At 40.8% G+C, this 26,773-nt stretch overlaps 1 protein-coding gene across 1 annotated transcript; it reads left to right on the forward strand.

Moving 5' to 3' along the window:
• The first annotated feature begins 2,007 nt into the window (after positions 1-2,007).
• Positions 2,008-26,773, forward strand: Dnajc25 (DnaJ heat shock protein family (Hsp40) member C25). Its single transcript, XM_051187875.1, has 4 exons — positions 2,008-2,385; positions 19,941-20,093; positions 22,153-22,623; positions 25,544-26,773. The coding sequence occupies exons 1-4, from the start codon at positions 2,059-2,061 to the stop codon at positions 25,664-25,666; spliced, it is 1,074 nt and encodes a 357-aa protein (XP_051043832.1). The 5' UTR covers positions 2,008-2,058; the 3' UTR covers positions 25,667-26,773.

The following is a 26,773-nucleotide window of genomic DNA, read 5'->3' on the forward strand; positions in this document are numbered from 1 at the left end:
AAACCTTTAAAAAAAACACACAGTTAAAAAAAAGTCAGGCATGGTGGCTCAGGCATGGTGGCTCATTCCTTAACCCTAGTACTCAGGAGGAAGAGGCAGTAAGACTGTCACAAGTTTAAGGTCAGATTGGTCTACACAGTAACTCTAGGTCAGCTACATGGTGAGACCTGTGTCATTAAAAACAACAACAACAAAAACCAAAACAACTAAATCAAAACAAAAAGCACACTAAAACAGTAAAAAATATATGTATGTCAAACTTTTTTTTTCTCCACTTTGAATTCTCTGTGTAGTCGTGGTTGTCCTGGAACAAGCTCTGTAGACCAGGCTGGCCAAAAACTCTCAGAGATCCACCTGCCTCTGCCTCGATAGTGCTGGGATTACAGGCGTGTGCCTCCACCACCTGACTACACTTTGAAATTTTTAAAATTCTGATACTTCCTACAATGTGTGTGTGAATTAGCTGTGTGTCGTAGTCACTGTTCTGTTGCTGTGAAGAGACACCATGACCAAGGCAACTCTTATAAAAGAAGGCATTTAATTGGGACCTTGCTTACAGTTTCAGAGGTTTAGTCCCTTATCATCATGGCTGAAGGCATGGCAGGCATGGTCCTAGAGAAGTTGAGCACTCCATCCTAATCCACAGGCTCAGACAAAGGAAAAGAGGGAAATACTGGGCCCAGTTTGGTTTTTGAAAACTTCAAAGCCTACTTCTGTGACACATTTCTTCAACAGGACCACACCTCTTAATCCTTCTAATCTTAAGAATCTCATTCCCTAACAACTAAGCCTTCAAATATATGAACCTATGGGAGTCATTCTTATCCCAACCACCACAGCATGAGTGTACTTCAAATCTGCAAATGTAACTATTAACAGACACTTCCCGCCTTGGGAAAAAATATTTGGATTTGGCTCATTTTGAATTGATTTGAAATTAAACAATTGAAGTTTATAGAGAGCTAAAGCACATGATGATACTAGAAAATTGAAATTGTATTCCCTCTGAGTTTCTAACACTGTCTATCAAATATTAAGTCAGAGTGCAGGACAATCCCCAATTGCTAGATTGAAAATATAGTTGTTAACAAGTTGCTAGTCAGTCACGTGGGATATACTTGCCATGGTTGATTTTATCAACTTGACTGGATTTAGAATCACCATGGAAACACACCTCTCACTGACTGTACGAGTCTGTTTTCCAGAAAAGTTTAACTGAGGTGAGAATATGGACAGCCCCATCAAGTGCAGTGGTGCGTTGCCTCAAATAAAAAGAAAACAAATTTGTCACCATTTTCATTTCTCTGCACCAACTGCAGATACAGTGTGCCTAGTGCTTTGTTACCAAGCCTTCCCGACGACCGTGGACCGAGTGACCGTGCAGGCTGTATTCCCTAGAACTGTAAACCCAAATACACCCTTGAGCTGTTTTATTGTCACAATTAGGATGGGTAATGTTACCAACACCTATTGTGGACAGTACAGGGATGCTACTAAACATTTTACAACACCCCCCCCCAGGGAAATGATTATTTGCTCCAAAATATAAATAAGCTAAGAAACAGGAAACTAAAAGGCCATCAACTTTCAGGGTTCCTGTGAGACAGGCAGCACCGGGAATTGTCTAGGTTCATCCTCGGTTTGGTGAGAGCCTCAGAGAAAGGATGGCGTCCAGGCCTGGAGACGGGATGCCAGAGCCCAGAGCTCCTACTCCCGCGGATGAAGTCCCGAGGTCAAGAAGGTGGCGTGTGGCTATTCTTGCGTATGCGCTGCTCCGCACCGCGCGGCCACGCGCGCCCCTGACAGACAGACTTCTACCCCACCTCAGAATAGACTGTGCATCCGGCTGCCGCGGCTCCGAAGCCCGCCGGAAGCGGCCGGCAGCGGCTGAGGCGTCCTCCTCACCTAGCAACGCGCGGGGAAGGAAGTGACTGCGGCGCCACGCCCCCGCGCCTGCGCACAGGCGCGGCCTGCTGACGTGGACCGGGCCGCGGGGCCGAACCCAGCGCCGAGGAGAGCGGCGGCCCCTGCGGTGGTAGAGCGGCGAGCGAGGCGGGGATGGCGGCGCGGCTCGCTGCGCGCGGGGGGCCGGGGGCTGCCGGCCGGCGCCCATGGCTGCTGCTCGCGCCGCTGCTGCTGGCTCCGCTGCTGGCGCGGCCCGCCGACGCCCTGGTGGAGGGGCTGTACTGTGGCACGCGCGACTGCTATGAGGTGCTGGGCGTGAGCCGCTCGGCCAGCAAGGCGGAGATCGCGCGGGCCTACCGCCAGCTGGCCCGGCGCTACCACCCCGACCGCTACCGGCCCGAGCCGGGCGACGGTCCCGGGGGCGCGCCGCCGAGCGCCGAAGCTTTCCTCCTGGTGGCTACCGCCTACGAGACGCTCAAGGTGAGGCCCGCGGGCGCGGATCGGTGGCCGGGGATTTGGGTCTCATACCTGGGTGACCAGGTCCTCCACGACCCCGGCCGGGACAGTGCGGTCGCCTCCGGGATCTTTAGGAGGTCTGTGCTTCCCTCGTGGCCGTGAGAAAGAGCCACCTTGGCCCATTAGCTAGCATAGCCACCTCCTGTTCTTGGAGGACAGCCAGTTCTCTTTTTGGACAGTTGTTATGCGAAGCTTTGCAAGTATTTTATTTTTGGTGTAAACGCATTCTGATAACTTGACGTGCGTGCTCGGAAAGCAGGGTAATTGTCAGTGCTAGGGTCTGGGAATAGGGCAAAGGAAAGAAAGGTTTGGGAGACTGACTAATAACTGATCGTGCCAATTTGATAGGGCAGAAGTTTGGCTTCTGGAATGATGTCAATGGTGACATGTAGTTTAGGTCTAAAGGACTAGAAAAACACAGAAAACAGTGAGCTCTCAGTCCGAAGACTGGACGTTTGACCCTTGGTTCTGACACCCCCGAGTGACCTTGGATAGCTGTTTTTTTTTTTTTTTTTTTTTTTTTTTTCATATCCATTTAATGACTTGGGGCAGAAGATTGAGAATTATTAGTAGGGAAAAAATTGTGGATGTGTTTCGTGATTTGACAACGGTTTCATTGTGTTCTGTGGAAGTAGGGAAATTTAGCCTGACACTCTTTCTTGGAGAGACTGTTTGAGAGGCCTTATATAGTTCCTTGTGATTGCTTCTAAAAGTTTTGACCCCTTAAGTTTAGAATTGGTTTGTCAGCAAGTTAAAAGCTAGATAAAATAATGTGTTCACTCAAGAACAAGGGACTTGTAGGAAGTTAAAAACTAGCGTATTAAGCTGGGCATAGTAGTCTTTAGCCCTGTCACTCAGGAGGCAGAAGCGGGTAGATCTCTTGAGTTTGAGGCAGCCTGGTCCACAAAGCATGTCCTGGGACAGCTGGAAACACATGGGGAAACCCTGCCTCAAAAAAACACATACAAATAAATAAATAAGAGGCAAGTGGATCTCTGAGTTTGAGGCAGCTTGGTTGACAAAGCAAGCTAGGTAGGTATCAAAAACACAGGTAGGTAGGTAGGTAGGTAGGCAAAATTAAAAACCAAACAAAAACTAGTCTGTCCAGAGAAAGTAACATTTTGCTTGACAAGATGTTTATAGTAGCTCCAAACACCTCCCAACAGGGACCTGGAATAGAGTGGCACTTGTGGAGAAGGGACCAGGGGAGTGTGCAGCAACCACTCCCAAGCTGGTCTTCTGATGAGACCCAGCAGGACTCTGAAAAGCCCTATCTGGAATTTAGAGATGAATGAAGGTTTAGCTTCTCAATAAAGCATGGAAGGATCTGCTCTATTCATTGTACTGCCTTCACCTGGAAAAGGGCTTTAATTGCTGTGATACATAAGAGAAATAGGTGCCCTGATTTGTATTTCTCTCATACTGGAGAACTGAAAAAGTTGCCCAACAATACTGTTTCTGGGTTTTCTCTGGGTATGCACAGATTTAATGAAGCATGCCATCCAATTTTGGGGGGTTGGCTTGTCTTCGTGTTATCTCACTGAAGCAATGGAGGTGTAATCATGTTTTGTTTGTATTATATCCTTAGTCTGGAACAAGGATTTGTGAGGGATAAGAAATCTAGATGAATTTTGCTAAGAACTGATCAGGTAGAATGGTAGGAGAACATGAGTTTTAGCTGTTTGGGGATAAAAATGGCACACAGATGTTGATAATAGGTGCATCAGTATGGGGACTGGATTTGTGTAAGGCGCCAGTGCATTTGTAATTCTGAGGTTGTTTGGCTCACATAGATGTCCCTTTGAGAGCAAGCTGGTTTTGGGGGAGGGATAGTTAGTGTTTGTTTGTTTGTTTGAAGGTGGTGGTAGTTAAAAATAAGTACAGTAACAGGATTTAAGTACAGTTAATGGGACAAGAAGGTAAGACACCTTGGTCTTTACTAATTTAGCAACAAAAGATTCTGTCTATGCATGTAGAGATTGAGGAAACGCAGAAAAAGGTAATGGAGGCCAAAGGCTGTGCTCAGATGCTTATGCAAAATTATGCTTAGTTCCAGCTAGCAAGTGATTTACAATTCTGGATCACAACATGACTTCAGACAGGTGTGATTCACAGTGCTGTCTGGGTTAAGCTAATGCAAAGGTGTTTTTGTTATTTGACTATTGGGGGTTGAGGGAAGTCATAGACTTTGAGTAAGCAGGCTCTTACTGGCTGAGTCTGCACTGAATCTCCTGAGGTGGAACACTCTAGTCTGGCCATGTGGCCTTATGTGGCTATAGCACTTATCACACTACACTGTAAATTTAAGTAGCTCTTCTCTTTGCCACTAAGCCATGCCCCTTGTTTGTTATCTTTGTATCCATAGGACCTAGCACAATGTCTGGCACATCAGATAATGAATGAGCATTACTTAAACTCACATTTAGAGACAGCTTAAGGTAGAATGAAAATTGAAAGTAAGTCTCTGGCATTTTTGACATGTTTGTGTGCACCCTGCTTTGCTATTTCACTCAAACTGATTTTAGAGTGGTACAAAAAATATTAAATTGGACAGCTGTGAATGAACCATTTCTGCATGAGAGAAAATTGTACTATCTACTTTTAATGTTTCAAGGGTTTTAAAATGAGATAAAAATAACTTATGAATGTAGGTGAAATGGATGAAATATAGGAAATAGCAGAGGGGTAAGCAGATGCAGAAGCACCAAGAAAAGATTGGATTAGAAAACTTATGTTTGGTAAGAAATGAAAAAGTGGATTTTGACATTTCGTAAGATCATAAGAAGCCAGGCGGTGGTGGCTCATACCTTTAGTCCCGGCACTCAGGAGGCAGAGAGGCAGGCCGATCTCCGTGAGTTTGAGACCACCCTGGTCTACAAGAGTTAGTTTCAGGACAGGCTTCAAAGCCACGGAGAAACCCTGTTTCGAAAAAACAAAACAAAACAAAGATCATAGAAAAGGTCATAGAAATATTTCTGGTTTGAAGGTTATCTGATAAGCTAAAGAATCTTATAAAGAGATTAGATCTGTCTTGGAAGCAAGGCTGCCCAGAGAACAATGCTTGTTTTCCTTTTTATCGGGGACTGAGATGGCAGGACCCCTAGTACTTAAAAAGAATTTGGCAGAAGGAGGAGTTTGCACTCCCTGTGTCTTTCTCAACCCATTCCTAAGTGCTGACATAAGGTGCTAGGGAAGAAACTCAGGCAATGAAAGGTACCCCCCCCTCTCTCTGGGGGGGGGGCAGGGTCTCACTTTGTAGCTCTGGCTGTCCTAGTAGAACTTTCTGTGTAGATCAGACTGGCCTTGAACAAACAGAAATCCTACCTTTGTCTCCTCGGTGCTGGGATTAAAGGCTCTGCCACCATGCTGGTCTGGACCTTTTATTTATTTTTTTAGGTTTGGTTTTGAGATAGGGCCTTAGCCCTGGCTCTCTAGCCTCAAGCTCTCTTTGTGGCTGGGGGTGACCTTGAACTCCTTATCCTTCTGCCTCTACCTCCCAAAAGTTGGATATAGACTTGTTCCACACACATAACCATCTCTGTTTTTTAATTTTAATGCAGCATCCATCTAAGCTACTCAGGTTGGCCTAGAATTCACTGTATAGCAGCAGATCTTGAACCTTATGGTTAATCCTCCTGAGTCTCCCAAGTAGCTGGGATTACAGGTGTGAGCCCCTAGGGTCAGCTTGACTTTAAGCTTTTATTACAACCATGGAGACAGATGCTTATTGTTTGGTCATAATTTACTTGTTATATACTACAGTTCGTATTTCAGTGTGCGAAGGAAGCAATTATTCTTGGAGGATTAGAGACAAATGTACCCTTTTAGCTAGATCTGGAAGAAAGTCACCATGGTTGACAGTAATAGGAATACAGTCATTAGCGTCCAAGGCTTGTTCTAGGGGTGAGGTACTGTGTGTGTGTGTGTGTGTGTGTGTGTGTGTGTGTGTGTGTGTGTGTGTGTGTGTGTGTGTTATATATATTTTTCCCAGACATTCTTTGTTTTAAGGAGGAGAAAACTGAGTGCACTTTTTAATATTCCAAATCTTTTCAGTCATGAAGATTTTAATTAGCCTTTTGTGGTAATTGGGTACAATTAACTGTCTGTGCCCATGAGTTCTGCATACAGAAATTCAGCCAAACTGAAATGGAAAATATTTGGAGGGGAAAAAAATATCTGGAGTTGTAGATGTAGTTCAGTTGGTAAAGAGCCTGCTTAGCATGCTTGAGGCCTTGGGTTTGATCTCTAGCCCAGCAAATACTTCCTGTAGTAGCACACACCTGTAATCTTAGCACTTGGGAAGTTAGAGACAGGGGGGTCAGCAGTTCAAGGTCTTCCCTTGACTACCCAAGAACTAGCCTCAAAAAAAGTGTTTATACTACACAAATACATGCTTTTTCTTTGTTTTCTAAACTATATAGTGATAATTATTGCTTAGCATTTCCGATGTATTAGGTATTTTTAAAGGAGAATATAGGTTAAATATAAATGTATAATTTATATAAGGTGTTGAACATCTCAGGATTTAAGTATCTACCGTGGTCCTGGAATCACCCAACCCCCCCATTCATCCTGAAGGATGACTATCATGAAAATAGGCAAATTACCTATTACACTTATGTGGTAATAAACAATCATATTAAGTTACCCTATAGATCAGTGGTTCTCAACCTTCCTAATGCTTTGACCCTTTAATACAGTTTCTCATGTTGTGGTCACCACCAACTATAAAATCATTTCATAATTTTGTTACTATTAGCAATGTAAATATCTGCTAAGTGGGATATCTTACCCCAACAGGGTCTTGATCCACAGGTTGAGAACTGCTGTGGATCATACTGAAGATGGTTTTAATTTCCTATGTCTACTTTGATTGAGCATGACTGCCTGCAACACTTGTAATGATTTTGAGGCTTTCCTGTGATCAGTTGCAAGGTGTGATTGGTTGAGAGGGATTTTCCCAATGGGTTCAGAAGGGTATGATAGTATTTGTATCACATTTACTTTCAGTTATGAAACCATAATCAAAAATTTTTTTACTGATCCCTGATTTGGGTTGTTATTGCCCACTATGTCAAAGGCTGATTTTTATAACATATTCTTATCTCGTATACAGTGTGTCAGCAACTACTTAGAGCACTTGATCAACCCCACACTCCTAATGTGATGTAATTCTAGTCAAAAACTGACTAGTTGACAAACTAACCTCCATTGCATGGGCTTGATCCAGGGCCTTGTGTACTAAGCAAGTACCCCACCACTGATTTCTGTTTCTAGCCCCAGCAGTTTCATTTTAACATAGCTCATGCAGATTTATCATGAGGAAGTTCTGAGAAATAAGAGTGCAAAGATCCTTGCTGAATTTTTTTGTAAACTCTTTTCATAGATCTATTTTTAGATTGGAATCCTGTAGAATACATGGGAGGGGAACTACTTCAGAAGATGATGATGAAATGACCTGCTCCCATCTCCCCCTTTGAGACAGTCCTGGGCTGCCCTCAAACTTATTATGTAGCTGAAAAGAATGGCCTTGAACTTCTGACCCTCATGCTTCTACCTCAGAAGTAGTAGTATTATAGTGCTGCACTGCTATGCCTGTTTCTTTTCAGATGATGATGGTTGTGTGTGTAATGTTTGTGTGTTGCTATTTACCTGAGCTGTGCCCTCAGCTTAACTCTTAAGGTTTGTTCAAAAGTTTGAACTTTATTTTTTGAATTGTTACAACAGGCTTAGAGATGAAAACAAATGACACAATCTTGTTTGTTTCAGAGAGCAGCTCAAGGAAAAGTACAGAGATGGGTTAAGGAGGGCAGAGGGGTGTGAAGGAATAGGAACCTACAGACATAGGACTTACATGACCATTTCTTAACAGAAGCAGCTCGTCTGAGCTATGACGGATTTAGCAGCCCAGAGCTGGTAGCTCAGCACACTGTGGGATCAAAGGACTGGGATTAACTGTCCAGCTCCACTGTTCCCCCTGCACAAGGCTCAGATCTTCTGACCCTTGGCTTGTGACTTTTCCTGTTATGGGAGATACCCTCCAGGAGTTGAGCATTATTTAGGTATCTCTTTATATGTTAGTGAAATTAGAAAGTATATTTCTGGCTCAGTCTTATGTTCCTAATTTCTTGTGATGCTCAGTAAATCTCTTCTGCCTCGATCTCCAAATTCTCTATGGCTGGTTTCAAATCTGTAATTCTCCAGTCTCAGTCTCCAGATTAGCTGGAGTTACAGATGTTGCTGCCGCTCTGCTCTTTCTAGCCAAGTTTTGTCTTCTGTTACTTAGTTTTGTTGTTGTTGTTATTTATTGTGTTCTTATTATTATTTATTTTGTGGTGCCTGAGATTAAATTAAAGATTTTGGGCATGCTAGGCAAGGACTCTACTGTGGAACTACATGCATAACCTTCCTTGTAAGTTTTGAAGTCTTTTCATGCTTATGCTGTAAACTACATTTCCTTAGGCTTCTGTCGTTGTATACTCTTTTCTATTGTCTATGGTCTTTGGGGTATGTATGTATGTATGTATGTATGTATGTATGTATGTATGTATGTGAGATGAGGAAACCAAGGGTTGATATAGCATGACTAATAAAAACTCAAAGACAGATATTGGGCTTCAAGCTGAAGATCAGAAAAGCAAAGCAGCCAGCCCCCACCCCCCTAGAGAGTTCTCACCTCTGCGAAGGCTAAGACCAAAGAGGGCTGATCCTGTCCTCAGAGTAACTGCAGACTGCACTGAAACTGCACGGAGCTCCTGCTTTATTATCCTCTCTAGTGCTTGGAGTAAAGGCGTGTCATCCCAAGTGCTGGGATCAAAGGTGTGAGTTGTTTCTCTTTTAGATTGATTCAGTCTCATGTAGCCCAGGGTGTCCTTGAACTCATAGAGATCCATCTGCCTCTTATCTCCTGAGCTAGGATTAAAGTTGTAACCAATGCTGCCTTCTTTATGGCTAACTAGTAGCTTAGGTGTGTGGCTAACTAGTGGCTTAGCTTTTTTATTTATTTATTTATTATATATGTAGTGTTTGGCCTGCATGTATGCCTGTAGGCCAGAAGAGGGCACCAGATCTCATTAGGAATGGTTGTGAGCCACCATGTAGTTGCTGGGAATTGAATTCAGGAACTCTGGAAGAGCAGCCAGTGCTCTTAACCATTGAGCTAACTCTCCAGCCCATGGTTTAGCTCTTAACTAGGTGTGTGGTTAACTAATGGCTTAGCTCTATGCTCAGATCTTCAGACATGCTTTATTAGATCATAAAATATCACCACAGGTTGATGTTTATGTTAGGTACCTCCCTTGAACAATCTTTCCCTTTTTGTTTTACTTTTTCAAAATAGGCCTGGCTGTCCTGGACTTGCTTTGTAGACTAGGCTGGACTCTGAACTCTCAGAGATCTGCCTGCTTCTGCCTCCTGAGTGCTGGGATTAAAGACATGTGCCACCACTGCTTGGTACATTCTTTTCCTTAACTTACTGAACCAAAAGCAAGTTGATTCAACTAGTCCATCTAGCCCGCTTGCCTGGGGCTTCTCTTGTCTCCACCTCATGAGCCTCAGATTGCAGAGGATCACCACACCCACTCACCTTTTATGTAGGTCCTGGGGCTCTTGATTTTGGTTCTCATACCAGTGCAGCAAATACTTTATTCATTGAGCCATCTCCCCAGGTCCTCTGAACTCTTTTTGATAAAACTCAGCTACATCTTCAGCCTCTGCTTTTAAACTGGTGGCTCTCAAACCTGCCTGTTTTATAGGCTTTGCTTTTCAACAGCCTCTTATCCATAGCACAGGTACAGTCTTGCTATCTTTGTTAAAGACTAAAACTTTTTTGTTTCTTGTGACAGGGTTTCTTTATAGATCATGCTGGCCTAGAACTCAAAGAGATCCACCTGCCTCTGCCTCCTGAATGCTGGGATTAAAGGCATATGCCACACTGCCTGGCCAAGACTAAACTTTTAAAAGAAAATATAATGATGCTTTTCACACATTGAAAAAGAATGTATGTCAGAGACTTTGTTCTAACTCATTAGTTGATAAGAAAACCTATGTGATAATGACAATTCGTCCAAAAGAGAAAACTTTGTTGCATGTTTTAAGTCTGATAGGGATTGCTGAAGTGCTGATAAGGTAGTAAGCTGTTACATTCCACTGGATACAGTGGACAGTGGACACAAATTATTGGCTTTATTACCAGGCTTTCACAAGTTAACTTCTGTATTGACAAAGTAGGTTAATCATAGACAAGGCACATAACTCGAGTAGTAATAGATAATCCCTGGAAGCTCCAGAGAGTGCAAGCATATCCAGAATTTTTTTCTTTTCCACTTCCCCCTATTCTTCAGACTTGTTTTTTAGCCCTTCATTCACATTATATGTAATTAGGAACATCAATATCATGTTCAGTATCTCCTTTGACTTTTGAGACGCGGTGTCTCTTCATAGCCCTGAGTGTCCTAGGATTCACTGTGTAGTCCAGACTGGCCTCAAACCCACAGAGCTCCACCTGCCTCTGCTTCCTGAGTGCTGGGATTTAAAGTCCAGACCACCATGCCTGAGCTCCTTTGATTGTTGAATATCCTTTTAATTACCAAGTCCTCCATTGTAGTAGTATTCTCTCGTTGGAACTACCAGCTCACAAATAATGACACAGAGACTTATTATTAATTATGAATGCTCAGCGTTAGCTTAGACGTGTTCCTAAATAGTTCTTATAACTTAGCCCATTTTTTAAAGCTCCATTCTAGCAAATGGTTTGTTACCTCATCTGTGCCCATCTTGCTTCCTCTACATGTGCCTGGCAACTCCGCCTTTCTTCCCAGAGTTCTCTCTCTGCCCAGAAGTTCCATCTGTACCTCCTGCCTAGCTATGGGCCATTCAGTTTTTTATTAACCAATCACAAACATACCAATACATCTTCACATAGTGTACAACTATCCCTCAGCATTTCTCTCTTTTTGTCTAAATAAAAAGGAAAGGTTTTAACTCTAATACAGTAAAACTATACAATAAGAACAATTGTCAAGTAAGAATTAAATTAACAATGTCTAGTCCATTTGTATTTGTGATAATAAGAGAAAGTCCTCCATTATCTGTCCTCTCTTGGTGAGTCCAAAGTTTTGTACCTAATTTACTTTCTATCATAACTGAGGAAAATTGTAACTATAATTATCTAGTCTTCAACCCCAACAGAGACTCAAGAAGGATATACTAATACCTGAGTAAACAGGAAGTGCAGAGTAAGCAACTTCCAAAACCATAGAAGTGACAGAGACATCTGGCTGCCTGGACAGTCACTCAGAGTTCTTCTGTGACATTGGGGCATCCATCTTTGGTCTACAGGCCTAGAATATCTGTCAAACTTTTCTGTGAAACAGGTATTTTGAAGGCCTCTCCTAACTTGTCTTGGCAAAGTTCAGTGGTCGATTTCTTTTGGCTCGTTGATGTCCATCATCCTTTTTTGAAGTAGATTGGTGCTGCCAGGATCAGATGTGTTTCCCTGTTGTGAAAGCCTTAAGTTATTAAAACATCTTAAATGCCATATTCTGTAGATCTCTGAAGTGTTTGAAGACTACCTATCTATCTAAAATATATCACTGTTTAACCTTGAAAACATATCTAACATGACTACAAGTTTGATTACTATAGATGATTAACTACTAACCTGTATTTCTTAATCATACATTAAATTTTTTAATGAGCCACATAGGTATGATACCTTAAACAAGAGTAGAAACATATACACACTATAACAAAAAAACCTTAAATTTGTATCAATGTACAAAAATCCATATCAGTGTATAAAATTTGAGACTAGTATCACTCTTTTTTCTTCAGTAAGAGATACCTGAATCTAATCTGTGTTTAGTTTTTTTCCTGACCATGACCAATAACAGCTTGCAACCAAACCCCCTAAATAATGACAAGCATTTATAACCAACCCACCAACTGACTGAAACCACCCACCCCATTTCTTGGGAATGTGGGTGATGTGTTCTCTATTCTGTTTCCTGTTGTCTGGGGGAAGAGGGGATGGCAGCATCTTTAGATGATCCTGAGAAAATTGGGACAATGGCCAGGTCCTGGGAGAGCTATCTGTATTCTTTTTGTTTAGTCTCTGTGTGATGGGAAAGTGTAGAGCTTATCTGAAGTCCTTGCTGGAGTAGTCTGAGACTGGACCATCTCAGCTAGCCACTTTGAAGTTGTTCTGGAAGCAGAGTTTTGAGGATACTGTGAACAGAGGCATTCTAAGAGGCTGTGTCACTTCAGCTAATTGTCCTCATTGGTGTTTGATCCTTTTTTTCTGAAAACACAAATTTTTAAAGGTATACATAACTGTATATACACAAGTATGGAATGTGTGCAGTACATAAATCAGCTAAGGATGATTTTGTTGTTGTTACATGTTTGAGCAGGTAAAAGGCATCTGTCATTTGGACTACATATCCAAACTGTAATATAATAAGTTATGAGGACTCTATAACCAACAAGATTTATCATGTCTCATTCAGTCTCAGCTGTTTTCATGCAGAGGGATCAGTATACATGCCACCTGCCCTGTAGTCTTTCCTGGCTTCCTCCCTCATGTTTGTAGCTAAGATCCTCAGGAAGTCTTTCCCAGTCAGATCTGATCTTTATTAAATAATTTTGAAGGAGTCCTGTAGAAACAAAAGCACAAGCTCTCCCTCAACACAACACATATCCGGTCGTCATTTTGAAGCAAAGACATCCCTAAAATATATAGGCTAGTTTAATTTAGCAGTCCCCTTCATAATTCTGCATCTCTCAACAACTGTCGTTCTCTATTTATTAACATTTAAAAAATTCAGATTCAAAATTAACCAAACACCATATAATGTCCAAACTCCCTGTGTTATATTTTCCATCCTTACATGGCTTTTTTATTTTTATTTTTAATTTACTCTCCCTTTAAAGACCTTACTGTTATTTTTAAATATTTTTTTTTCTATGACTGTCTATACCCTTTCTTTCTTTAATCCCTAAGCACAGTTTTAAACATGCTGTAACCTGTTTAGAGGATTTTTCCAGCCTGGACCTGGTGGCTGTTGCTGCTGCTGCTTATTATTTTGTTATTATTATTATTATTATTATTTTTTTTTTTTTTTTGTCCCTGTCTGTAGCATTCTTGACTGCATGAGCCAAACCTTAAAGTGCTAGGCTATCGCCATAAAGTGTTACTGGTGGTTGGCTCCACACCTTGTGGTTCCATGGGAGCCTAACCTCATGCTGACTGGTACCATCCCTGGAGCCTCATTTCTGCTCCAGCTGTGGGAATTTGTTATTTCCACCTGTAAGCAGGTGTGTTGTACTCAGTGCTGGCTGCTCAAGTGCTCAGCAGCTGACGGCAGGGCCTCTTTAAGGAGCTGTGTCTCTGTATATTACACCTAACCAAGAGACCACAGTGGCTCGGAACTTTTTTAAAGCTTTCTCAGACCTTTATGGTTATATGTGGCTGGACATTAGGTGCCATATGTATCAGTGCTTTCTTGTCAGGACTGCCAATTCACAAATAATGATATGGAGACTTACTAATTATGAATGCTTGGCCTTATCTTAGGCTTGTTCCTAACTACTTTTTATAGCTTAAATTAACCCATACTTTTTAATCTGTATGCTAGGATGTGGCTCATTATCTCATCTCCATACTGCACATCCTGCTTCCTCTATGTCTGGCTGACAATTCTGCCTTTCTTCTTCCCAGAGTTCTCTTTCTACTCAGTTAAGTCCCGCCTATTCCTACTGCCTAGCTATTGGACATTGAGCATTTTATTATACTAATAAAGCTGTACATCTTCACACGGTGTACAGGTATCTCATAACACTCCATATTCCATTTAACCACTAAAAACTATTATTCATTGACCTTTTTCTTTTTTTAAAAAAATCTTTGCTTTTTTCAAAATAGTGCAACAAAAATGTCTTCAAAATAAACAATTACACTTAATGTGGTTGTCCTCAAACTTTGAAGTATTTCATTTTTGAACATCAGAGACCATAATACTAACTCTGTGACATAGCATGTATTATTTTATAGACCAGGCTGGCCTCGAGCTCTACCTGCCTCTGCTCCCTAGGGTTGGGACTAAAGGCATGCACCACTATGCCTGGCAAATGTAACACTCTTCACTCATCCTTACTTTTCTGTACTTTTTACTACTGCTTCCTAAATGACCACATTGCTTAAGCTGAGTCTCTTCTGCTGTGCGGGTCTTCTGTACCTTAACACTGGACTCTAACACTTGCACCAAGTTCCAACATTTCTTACTTGCTTTTTAAGACCCAGTTCTCTCTCACGTCATCTCTTCTGTGAACTCTATTGCTTGTGGACCTGGGCAAACTTACTCAGTCCTTTGCTTGTGAGCACATGAAATTGTGCTTTTTGTTTGTTAGATTCTTCTAGAAAGGGGGGTTCTTGAGATTAAGACCCTATCTTACAGTTTTCATCTTCCTCTGTGTTTTACATGAGACTGATTCCTTGTGTTCTTATTTGCTGAATAGAAAAAGAGGAAGATTTTTTAAAACTGGGGTGATGGGTACAACTTGATACTATTAGCTAAGACATGAAAGAGCAAACTTGCTTTTGAGCTTGCTGAATTGGAGATATTTATGTTACATTTAGAAAATGTTCAAGATATAGTTGAAAGTAGGAGGGGCCAGGGGATGTAGAAGTGTCGCTGGGGCATATAAGATAGTTGAGAAGGCACATAAGATAGTTGTACTTATGGCTGACTAGAGGACAGGGAACAAGAAAGAACATAAAACTGATAGCAGTGAATTTTCTTGCTCCTTAGCAGGATGTAATGACCTGGAAAAAAAAATGTGAGGTAACAGGTTTTATTTCTGAAGCATCATATTGTGTGTGTGTGTGTGTGTGTGTTAATGAAATGAATATGTATTTTTAAGAATGAAAAATATGATTACATTTCCATATATTCTTGATTCCTGGCCTTTACCATAGAAAGTCATTTCCTTATTCTGTATAATAGAGCGGTTTGATGAAAAACTGACTGCAATATCTATATTGCAATTCGGGCTTGTTGAAAGTAAACAATGTGTAGCTTATTTAAAGCCAAGGAAATAATGTTTGCTCTGGGGAGGGAGGGGGTGATCATTTTCACAAGAGAAGGAAGGGCTGCTTTGCTTGTGGGTTTCCTTTGTTCACTTTTGATCTAGATATTGGTGGTTGTGTTCCAGTCCTCCTGCATATGCCCAAGAGGATTGGGAATGGATGGACACCAGCAGAAGCACCACTTACTCCTGTAGAAATTAGAAACAAGGAGTATATTGCCGTGCTTGTCAAGGCTCAGGACAGAGAGGAAGAAACAAGTATAAAGGTTTTGATTTTGGAAAGAAGTTGGAATCTCCTGACCCTGGGACCTTAAGATCCACAATATTGCTGAAAGAAAAAGTACTACCTTATTGAAAGGTAAGATATTAAACTGTTCAAGCTGTTTTAGCCACATTAGCATATTTTCTTAAGCTGTAAAGTCAGTCATTTCTGTTGAGCTGAGGGTTTTGTGACATAATCACTCATCTAGCCTTGCTGGTGAGTTCAGACCTTTGTGGCTGGAAAGCAATGTATAGGAAGAAAAACTCTTAAAACATTTCACATAGCTTTGAAATGATATACTGACTGCCAGGCACTGAGCTAGGCCCTGGGAATATAAAGATTAATGAACACCCTACTACCTACCTACCTTCTAACAAATTCTCATTCAAGGACAAAAACAAAAACAAAACAAAACAAAAATCCAATGTGATAAGTGCTATAATGAATAGGCATTAAGTGTGATAAGAGTGTTCCTGGGTAAGGGATTCTAGTTCAGTGGTAGAGTACTTGCTTAGCATGCTCAAGGGCCTGGGTTCAGTTCCCATCCCAATGAAAGGTTGTTTGAAGCAGTAGCATTCATAACTTTTAGGAGCTCATAAGGTTAAAAGAAGGGAAGATGCTTCGGATTAGACAGGGTTATGTGTTGAAAGAGAAGCTACACTGCATTGAAAGAGCATACCAAAACCAGAAAGTTGCTGTGTTTGCTGTAGGTAAGAGAAGTGGTGAGGAATTGCTAGATAGGTGAGTTTGGGCCAGGGCTGGGGTCTTGTTGCATGCCAAGGAAATTTAACTTTGACTGTGGAAAACATTTAAAATAAAAATGAAAAACCAGCTGGGCAGTGGTGGCACACGCCTTTAAACCCAGCACTCAGGAGGCAGAGGCAGGTGGATCTCTGTGAGTTCGAGGCCAGCCTGACCTACAAAGTGAGTTCCAGGATAGATTCCAAAGCTATACAGAGAAACCCTGTCTCAAACCCCCCGCAAAAAAAAGGAAGAAGGAGGAAAACAAACCTATGAACCTCAGTTCTAAGTTGTTTCAGAGGGGGAAAAGGTGCTATTACAGTAATAATGTATTTTAGCTCTTTAAATGGCCCCCTAAAAGAAATATAATCATTCTTATTCTGTCTTTGGCTAATTATTCTTGATATCTGTGTGTCTTAAACTTTGTAGGTTACTAAAGAATAGGATTTTGACCTTAGTCTTTGAGAGCACTCCTTTTCTACTTTGTACCAACTTTGAATAACTTTTTAGTTTTAGTTTCATTACTGCTTCAGCTCAAAGATTGTTTTCATTTTATAGAGGAACAAAATGGTTTTACAGTGAAAATTAAGTAAAATGAATAAATGCTGTAACATAAGAAGGTAATCAACTTTTTTTTAACCTCTAAAATCCAAAATAGGCACATACATTTATGGTGTCCCTTAGAAAGAGAAAGCATCCTAAGAGAAGTCAGATTTGACCCTGTGACTTTTATAGTGTCAGGAAGCTATGACTACATCTAGACAGATGGACACTAGGGTGGATGTGGACTTGCTGCTGGAGCTTTAGCCACCACCTTCTTAGGGGAGTCCAGTACCTGATGTCATAGGTCCAGAAACTTTGAGAAGATGGTGGTCTTGGGGAAGGTCTGGATGTGATGCTTGAGCAGGAGTGGCATCTGTGTTCACAGAATGTGAACCTCACTGCGGGGGAGGGGGGGGGAGAAGAGTGAATAGGCATATAACATATTGGTGCTCATATGTCAGGTGTCAGTGTCCTCAACTAGGGTGTGACAAACAAGCTGGACAAAGGGATCTGTGGAGACTGATGGTAGAGGGCAATAGGAATCTGACTTCAGTGTGGCATCTGGTTCTAAATTATATGCAATCTAGTTGGAGCAAAAAGAGTCTTGACTCTACATTTCAAAAGGTTGGAAGCTTGGGTTAAAGCTAAGTTTCAGGTCTTATGAGGACATTTCTATAAAATTAGCCACCAGAACCAAAAACATGGTGGAAAAAGAGAGAAATTCTAAAAAGATATCTTAAAATGCTGAGATACCTCTAGAGATGTGGATGTTAGTGTTTAGAGCTGCCTGTGTGACTGCTGCAGAGATGGACCCTTCCTAGGTTAGAACTTGATAAGGGATAGTGGATTGATAGCATAAAAAACCCTTTTTACAAAGGAGAACACACAAGGAATGAATTTGAAGACCATATCAGCCTCAGCCCACTCCTGCTTATTTAACAGACAGTTCTTCATCCCTTTACATAGTGCCATACCATGTTTAAAGATACTCAGATCTAACTAAATACTAACTTCCGTATGCTAGTGAGAGTGAGACATACTTTAATAATGAATAGAGGATAACTGTCATTGAGTACTCTTACTAAAGTTCAAAGTTTTTAATGAAAAATGCATGATGATTTTAATAAACACAGGAAAGGTTTTATCATCAGCCAACTTTTTATTTTAATTATAAGATGGTACATATTGAAGGACTCAAAAGCAGGCAGGCTCTAAATAGACCTCATAGCATCTGTCCACAGTGACAGGTACTGGGTTGGATTTTGAAGTATCTGCTACTCAGAAGGTACATCTTGATAATCATTGAACAGTTTAAACTAAAAGGACATCCTCTTAGGTTATTATTATTTTTTTTTGCAGTGGTTTCTATTGTATAACATATAAAGATCAAAGAATTTGTCTTGGTCTTAATTTACCATTTTTGTAAAATGAGACAAGTTGAAAATTAAGTTTAAGATAAAAACTTTAATACCTCCAAGGTAGCTATGTTACCATTTATCTGTTAAAAATTGATTACATAAAAAGATAAAAGATTTTTAAATCTTTTTTTTTTTTTTTAGATTTATTTACTTATTATGTATACAGTGTTCTGCCTGCATGTATGCCTGAAGGTCAGAAGAGAGCACCAGATTTTATTACAAATGGTTATAAGTCACCATGTGGTTCCTGGGAATTGAACTCAGGACCTCTGGAAGAACAGCCAGTGTTCTTAACTGCTGAGCCATCTCTCTAGACCCTTTAAAGAATCTTTAAGAAATTTATCTTTTTAAGAAAAATATTATGGTGGGGCGATGCTGGGAGAGGTAGATAAAAGTATTTGCTGTGTGTAAGCATGATGACCCGAGTTAAGATCCTCAGAACCCACATAAAGCTGGGTGTGATACTGTGCATCTGCCCTGCCAGTGCTTCTGGTGAGAGGGCAGGTAGTGACAGAAGAACCCCTCTGGAAGCTTGCAAGTTCTTGTGCTGGGTATATACAGCAGTGAACAAGAAGACCCTGCCTCAAATGGGGTGTACAGTGAGGACTGACATCTGACACTGTCCTCTGACCTCTACACCTACACTGTGGCTCTCACATGCCTGTACTCACATACACAAATGTGTGTATGCACACCCCACACATCATAAATACATCATAAGCAAACAAACAAATGAAATATATAGCATCCCCTAAAGCTTTCAGAATTCTTTGGAAATAAGTTATATTAATAAGAAAGATAGGTTACCTTTTTTATGTGTTAAAACAATGAGTACTACACATCTGTAGCATGTTACTGCACAGTGTATGTCATTGATATTCAGAACAACCATGGAAAATATTATGATAGGTAGTATTTGTTTTTACAAAGAAAGAAAATGAGGCTCACGAAGCTAGATATTACATTGACCTTGGTGTTGTGCTAAGTGATGTCTTAGTGTTTTTTTGACATGGTTCAACTTAGACTGGCTTCATCTGCTTTTTGCTGTCTTTGCTTTCAGCAGAAAAAATTTCTAGGCAAAGCTGGAACCTGACTGTGAAGATAAATAGGAGATAAGCCATATATATATATATATATATATATGGCTTATTTTTTTCCCCCCTCTGGTGGTGTTTTTGGACAGGTATCAGAATACCCTGATGTTACAGGAACTTCTACTATAGCATTAACTAAGGGTCAACTATTGCCAAAGTGTTGGGTTTTCCAAGAATACTGAAAATACTGAAGGAATGTTTTCATTGTGTCTATACCTAATGTAAAAGTCCTGAAAACAAGGTGTATATTGGGAAGTTTTCTTAATTTAACATTTTATTTGTATCTTCCATAATTATGGAATTCTCAACTAGCAGATTATAAACTGAAGCTCTTGGTGAAATGTCATATGAAATAGACTATCCCTCACTTTACAGGATGAAGAGACACGGAAAGATTATGACTACATGCTGGATCACCCAGAAGAATACTATAGCCATTACTATCACTACTACAGCAGGCGCCTAGCCCCGAAAGTGGATGTGAGGGTGGTGATTTTGGTCAGTGTGTGTGCCATTTCAATGTTTCAGGTGTGTATTCATAAATATAGATATGTGTTTCTGTGTACTTGTGTGGCCATTAAATCTGTATTCTAAGTACATTTTATAAGTTTTTCTTCCAGTTGAGATTCATTTTTTTACACTTGAAAAATACTCATTCTGGGATTTTTTTCATTGTATGTATTTATTGTACATGGTGCTATATTACATAAGGATATTTTCGTACAAATATCTACTACAGGTAGAGCATACCCTTCCGCAAGAACCCCAGCATTGTCATCAGGGAGTGTAAAAACTAGTGGTGACTATTCTATCAGTTACTTTTCTGTTGTTGTGATAAAATACCATGTCAGAAACAATTTATAGAAGGAAGAAAAACGGCATGGTGTCACATGTCAATAATCCCAGCACTTAGGAGGCAGAAGCAGGCAGATCTCTGTGAGTTCAAGGCTAGCCCCGAGTACAGAGTGAGTTCCATGACAGCTAGGATTGGTACACAGAGCAACCCTGTCTCAAAAAACCGAAAAAAGAAAAAAAAAAGAAAAGAAAGAAAGAAAAAAGTCATCGTTCTGGCTTAGAGTTCCAGAGGGTGTCTATGATGGTGAGGAAAGTAGCCTGAGGAGGAAGCTGGCTGATCACATTTTGTCATACTAGAGGGAGCAACCTGGAAATGGAGTGAGGCTCTAAGTTCTCAGATTGTATGTCCTCTAGCAAGGCTCCACATCCCAGGTGTTTCAGACGCTCCCAAACACCTGAAGTTACAGGAACCATTTCCATTCAAGCCACATCAAATACAATACCATTGCATAGCTACAAAAATCCTCCAGACCTATTTATTTCTTCTCACCTCTCTCTTAAGAGCATTTGTATCCACACAACAACCACAGCATATCATGTACTTTTAGAGTACTTCAGTGACTTCCCATAAAATTGGAAAAGTTAAGAACACCCTTCTCATGGCCTAATAAGGCTGCCTTTCCATTGGCTGATTCCAGCAGTGCTTGCCTTTAGCAGTCCCAAATACCCCACACAGCTCTGCACGCCCAGAAGGAGCTGCTGCTCCGTTAGAAAACCAATGTCTTCAGAGAAATACACCAACTCTTTGTGGTTTTAAATACCACAGGAATCTTAAGTTCAGCCTGAGTGACGTCTTCCCTGTTATTCTTAAACTAACTACACTTCTCATGCTCATTTAGAGAAAAGAACACATGACTAGGAAGAAAGAAGCTGGCAAGTTTGGGAGTTACTTTTAAAGTTTTTTATTTTATGTATATTGGTGTTTGCCTGTGTGTGTATGTGTGTGTAATCACCTGTGGGCCTAGTGTCTGTGGAGGCCAGAATAGGGTGGTCGATTTCCTGAAGCTGGAATTAGAGATGGTTGTGTGTGCTGGGTACTAAACCCAGGTATTCTTTAAGGTCAACATTCTGAACCTTTCAGCCATGTCCCCAGCCTTGAAAAATGCTTCTCTAAGAGCAATATTCAGGTAGATAACAAAAAACTCTTACTAAACACTGAGGTGGCATATTTCAGTTTATTTCAGCTGAAATTAGTATTGCCCTTCCCCTCTCTCTCTTCTGTTTCTAGTAGATTCCAGAATATTATTAGTATGGGAACTAAAGCATCGATGTGCTGTATGAGAGTTAAACCTTTTGAGGGTGAATATATTTTTGAAGTAAGTGAATTTTCTCTTGCCAAATGACTAGAATTCAAATATACTTGAGGCTTTGTGTCCCGAATAAGTATTCCTGTTAGATATGTAGATAATTAGGAAAGAGATAAAAAGTATTAATAAAGTTGCCTGAGGTAACACCCTGTGAAATTTTAAAGCAAATGTCTTATTAGCTGTTACGAAGCTCAATCTCCCTCTGGTAAACAGAAGGAAGGGGAGGTGTTTACTAATAAAGTAAGATTTTTGAGGTCATGTCCTCCTGCCAGGTGCTGGGGCTACAGATGTGAATCTCCACACCTGGCTGAGAGCCTTAGCTTTAGTTAGCTGGGTTTGTTGGGGATTGGCATTCTCCAGGATTATTGCTGCTGCTTTCTTTTTTGATAGACTTTGCTAATAGAATGACTTATTTTGTGTTTTAGTATTTCAGCTGGTGGAATAGCTACAATAAAGCAATCAGCTACCTTGCCACAGTGCCCAAATACCGCATCCAGGCAACAGAGATCGCCAAGGAGCAAGGACTGCTCAAAAAAGCCAAAGAGAAAGGGAAAAATAAGAAATCCAAAGAAGAAATCCGTGATGAGGAGGAGAACATAATAAAGAACATTATAAAAAGTAAGATAGACATAAAGGGGGGCTACCAGAAACCCCAAGTGCGTGACCTCCTCCTGTTTCAAGCCCTCCTCGCCCCTTTTCACCTGTGCTCATACATAGCTTGGTACTGCCGGTGGGTCTATAACTTTAACATCAAAGGCAAAGAATACGGGGAGGAGGAGAGACTCTACCTCATTCGCAAGTCTATGAAGATGTCCCAGTCTCAGTTTGACAGCCTGGAGGACCATCAGAAAGAAACGTTTCTTAAGCGGGAGCTTTGGATAAAGGAGAATTACGAGGTGAGTGGTGGGTGCGGCCAGAAGAGTGGAATCTCCCTGCAGGTCCACAGTGGTGAGGGGTCACACTGCAAAAGTGCCTCCTCACACTCTGAAGTCCCAGCCTGAAGGGAGGAATGCCGGCCCTACTTTACTTGAAAGTATGACTATTTTATAGTGGGACAATGGGTTTTTAACTTAAAAGTTTTTGAAGCTGTCCTTCAAATACTCTAATCAGTTAATCCTGGTAAAAGAGTAGTCTAGCTTGTCAAACTGCAGAGGAATGATGTGTACATAGGCTGTGAAGATGGCTTTCTGTTGTTTATACTAATTAAATTTGTTCCTTTCCAAAAAACAAGACAGAAAAAAAATTACCATTAAGCATAGAATTCTTGAGTAGTACTACTGAATTTTGGAATGTTGTTTGCTTTTTATTTAAATCAACTTGCTGTAATATCTTTAAAGCTGAGACATTTTATTGTTACCGTCTACTTTGTCAGCTACAGAAATTACTTCGATGTGCTCAGCAATCTAGACACAATGCTGAAGGCTCTAGCAGTCTCATTATCCTAGGCTCTGGATACAATTCATTGGCTAATGTAATGAATATAAGCACTGAGCACACAGAAATATTCTTCAGAAATTTAAGATATGTTAGATGTTACATTGTTTTGTAGTCAACTCCATTTACTTTATTGACAGTAAAATTACCAGGAGTTGCCAGATGTTAGCAAATAAATATATTCCTATGTGTAAATTATCCCAAAATGTGCTATTATTTAGCTCTTAAAACTATTTGAAGGAATGGAGAGCCTCTCTAGGTAAAGTCCTTGGCTCACATGCATGACGAATTTCTTGGGTTCCCAGAAACTACATGAAAAACTGGGCTTGGTGGAGACAGGTGGATCCCTAATGCTCATTGGCCAGCCAGCCAGCCAGCCAGATCCATGAGCTCAGGGTTCAAGAAGAGACCCTGTTTTAAAAGCTGGGGATACTGGAGAAAAGACATCTCCATCAGCCCTGGGCCTCTGCGTTCTATATACACGTAAACATCCATATTTACAAACACACATACGCACACTACTGCCATCCACATACACATGCACAACTTTTTTTTTTGAAGTTTTTTGCTTTAAACCCTATCTTTTTAGATTATTGCATTGGGCTGAATTATTATATTGCACAAGGTTTTCTTAGTCATTACTTTTATTTGGAAGCAATACTCCCCCCCCCCTTTTTTAAATTTAAATTTGAAACAAGCTTGTTTTACATGTCAATCCTAGTTCCCTGTCCTTCTCCCCTGCCCCCCCCCCAACTCCCTATTCCATCCCCTTTCTGCTTCCCAGGGAGGGTGAGGCCTTCCTTCTTAAAGTCTGTCATATTTGGAGCAGGGCCTAGACCCTCTCCCATGTGTCTAGGCTGAGAGCGTATCCCTCTGTGTGGAATGGGCTCCCAAAGTCCATTCGTACACTAGGGATAAATACTGATCCACTACCAGAGGCCCCATAGACTGCCCAGTCCTCCTAACACCCACTTTCAGGGGGTCTGGATCAGTCTTATGCTGGTTTCCCATCTATCAGACTGGGGTGCATGAGCTCCGCCTTGTTCAGGTCAGCTCTTTCTGTGGGTTTCTCCAGCCTGGTCTTCACCCCTTTGCTCACCACTCCTCCCTCTCTGCAACTGGATTTCAGGAGTTCTGCTCAGTGTTTAGCCATGGGTGTTTGCTTCTGCTTCCATCAGCTACTGGATGAAAGCTCTAGAATGGCATGTAAGGTAGTCATCAATCTCATTATCAGGGAAGGGCATTTAAGGTAGCCTCTCCACTATTGCTTAAGTTGTTAGTTGGGATCATCCTTGTATATCTCAGGACATTTTCCCTAGGTGAGATTTCTCTTTAAACCTATAATGGTTCCCTCTATTGTGGTATCTCTTTTTTTGCTCTCTGCTATTCTGCCCCCAACTCAATCTTCCTGCTCCCTCATATCCTCCTCTTCCCTCCTCTTCTCCCCTTCTCTTTCTCCTAACTCCATCTCCCCTCCCCCAATGCTTCCAATTTGCTCAGGAGATCTTGTCCTATTCCCCTTCTCCAGGGGACCATGTATGTCTCTCAGGGTCCTCCTTGTTTCCTACCTTCTCTGGCAGTGTGGATTGTAGGCTGGTAATCCTTTGCCCTGTGTCTAAAATCCATATATGAGTGAGTACATACCGTGTTTGTCTTTTTGTGACTGGGTTACCTCACTCAGGATGGTTTCTTCCAGTTCCATCCATTCGCCTGCAAATTTCAAGATTCCATTGTGTAAATGTACCATGTTTTCTTTATCCATTCTTCAGTTGAGGGGCGACTAGGTTGGGAAGCAATACTTTTTAAAAATTAACTTGGCTGTAAGAAATTGTCCATGTAGTTTTGCTTGACTAAAGCTTGAAGTACTAGAAATTCTTGATTCTTAACCTTTGTGATTTATACAACTTTATTTGTGTCTTTAAGAAAAAGAAGCTGATTATCTTTGAAAAGTAGATGTAAATTCAATTTAGAGGCAAATATATATGTAGAGCCAATTTATCCCTTGGTTAAGTAAAACATCTGAAAGGGAAAAAAATAGTAATTCAAGCCAGATCCAAGCATGGTGCTGTATAATCTTAGACATTGGAAAGACTGAGGCAGGAGGACTGTGAATTCAAAGTCAGTCTGAATTGCTTAGCAGGATCCAGACCAGCCTGGTCTACATTGCAAGAGCCCATCACAGAAATAAACAGAGAAGTTGTAGCTCTTGTGCAGTTTGTTTTTCTGACACGGGGTGTGGAAGTACTTTGATTTAAGTCAGTCTCCAGAAAGCAAATCCGCACGTTCACTTGATGTTGTATTGGAAAACTAGACACTCCATATACACAACAGCATGGGTTTGTCTTTGTATCATAAAGTCTCTTTTATTATTTATACTCATAGGTCTACAAGCAGGAACAAGAGGAAGAATTAAAGAAAAAATTGGCAAATGACCCTCGGTGGAAGCGATACCGGAGATGGATGAAGAATGAAGGGCCTGGACGGTTGACATTTGTGGATGATTAAAGATTAATGGAATGCTGCTATGTCCAACTTGAATTGTGATATTGTTTTCATAGCAGTTATTTGAGATTTGTCTGCTGCTCTCAGCAGTAAAGTTCGAGAGATATGATTAAACAGAATAATGTAGAAATTTCAATTTCCCATAAAACTTTCTACAGAAGACATTTATGATGGTTCAATTTTTATAATCTATTTGTGAATTTTGTTAAAAAAGATTTGACATGGGGATTTATTAGTTGCCACTTAAAATTTTTATATGTTTAGTTAAATTTGACATGAAATTTATTAGATAACATTTAAAACTTCTGTGTGAAGTGTTTCTTCTTCAAGAGTGTTTCCTTATGTTTTCATAATGCTACATTTTTCTTCTTTCTTGGCCTCTGTTTTTAACAGAACAGCAACAAAAGCTACAACAGCACTTGATCATATTATTGTGTCTTTCTGGACACGCATTTCTTCAGGAAATCATTCAGTGTCACGTTGTCCTTACTGTAGTCTTTACAGGTTTGAGTATGTTCAAAGTAATCTCTAGGAGAGTCTCGTAGAATCTCTGCAATTCCCTCCCAGTAATTCTACTCTTGATAAGATCAGAAACTCTCCAAGAGAGTGGGTCACCGTCATGTCCTTGTGGGATGTGCCTGATTACAGTCTCATTATAGGACTGTCTTCTCAAACATTTCTGCAGAGGGGGCCTTGTGAAAAGGTCTTTTGTACTACCCTGCCGTCTTGCTGCTTGTTTCCTTCTTCCCTCCCTCCCTCTCTCCCTTCCTTCCTTCCCTCCTCCCTTCCTTCCCTCCTTCCTTCCTTTCTTCCTTCCTTCCTTCCTTCCCTTCCTTAATTATGAATTACTTGTATGGTGAAAATGTAATGTCCATGAGGTCATTTACATGCGTTTAAACTAGAACGAAGATAAGCATGGCTATGTGCCATTCTCTCAACCGCTTGAGTATAAATGTTTTTTTTTTTATAGATATAGAAGTGAAAGTAAATGACAGAATTGACTGAATCAAACCTGATACTATATCAAAGTATCACATATGCTCATATGCAGTACTCCTGTTAAAGGTTTACCCCACTGCGTCATATTAATAAAATGGTTGTGATATATCA

This window comes from Phodopus roborovskii, unplaced genomic scaffold (genome assembly GCF_943737965.1).
Source record: "Phodopus roborovskii unplaced genomic scaffold, PHOROB, whole genome shotgun sequence".
Lineage (NCBI taxonomy): Eukaryota > Metazoa > Chordata > Mammalia > Rodentia > Cricetidae > Phodopus > Phodopus roborovskii.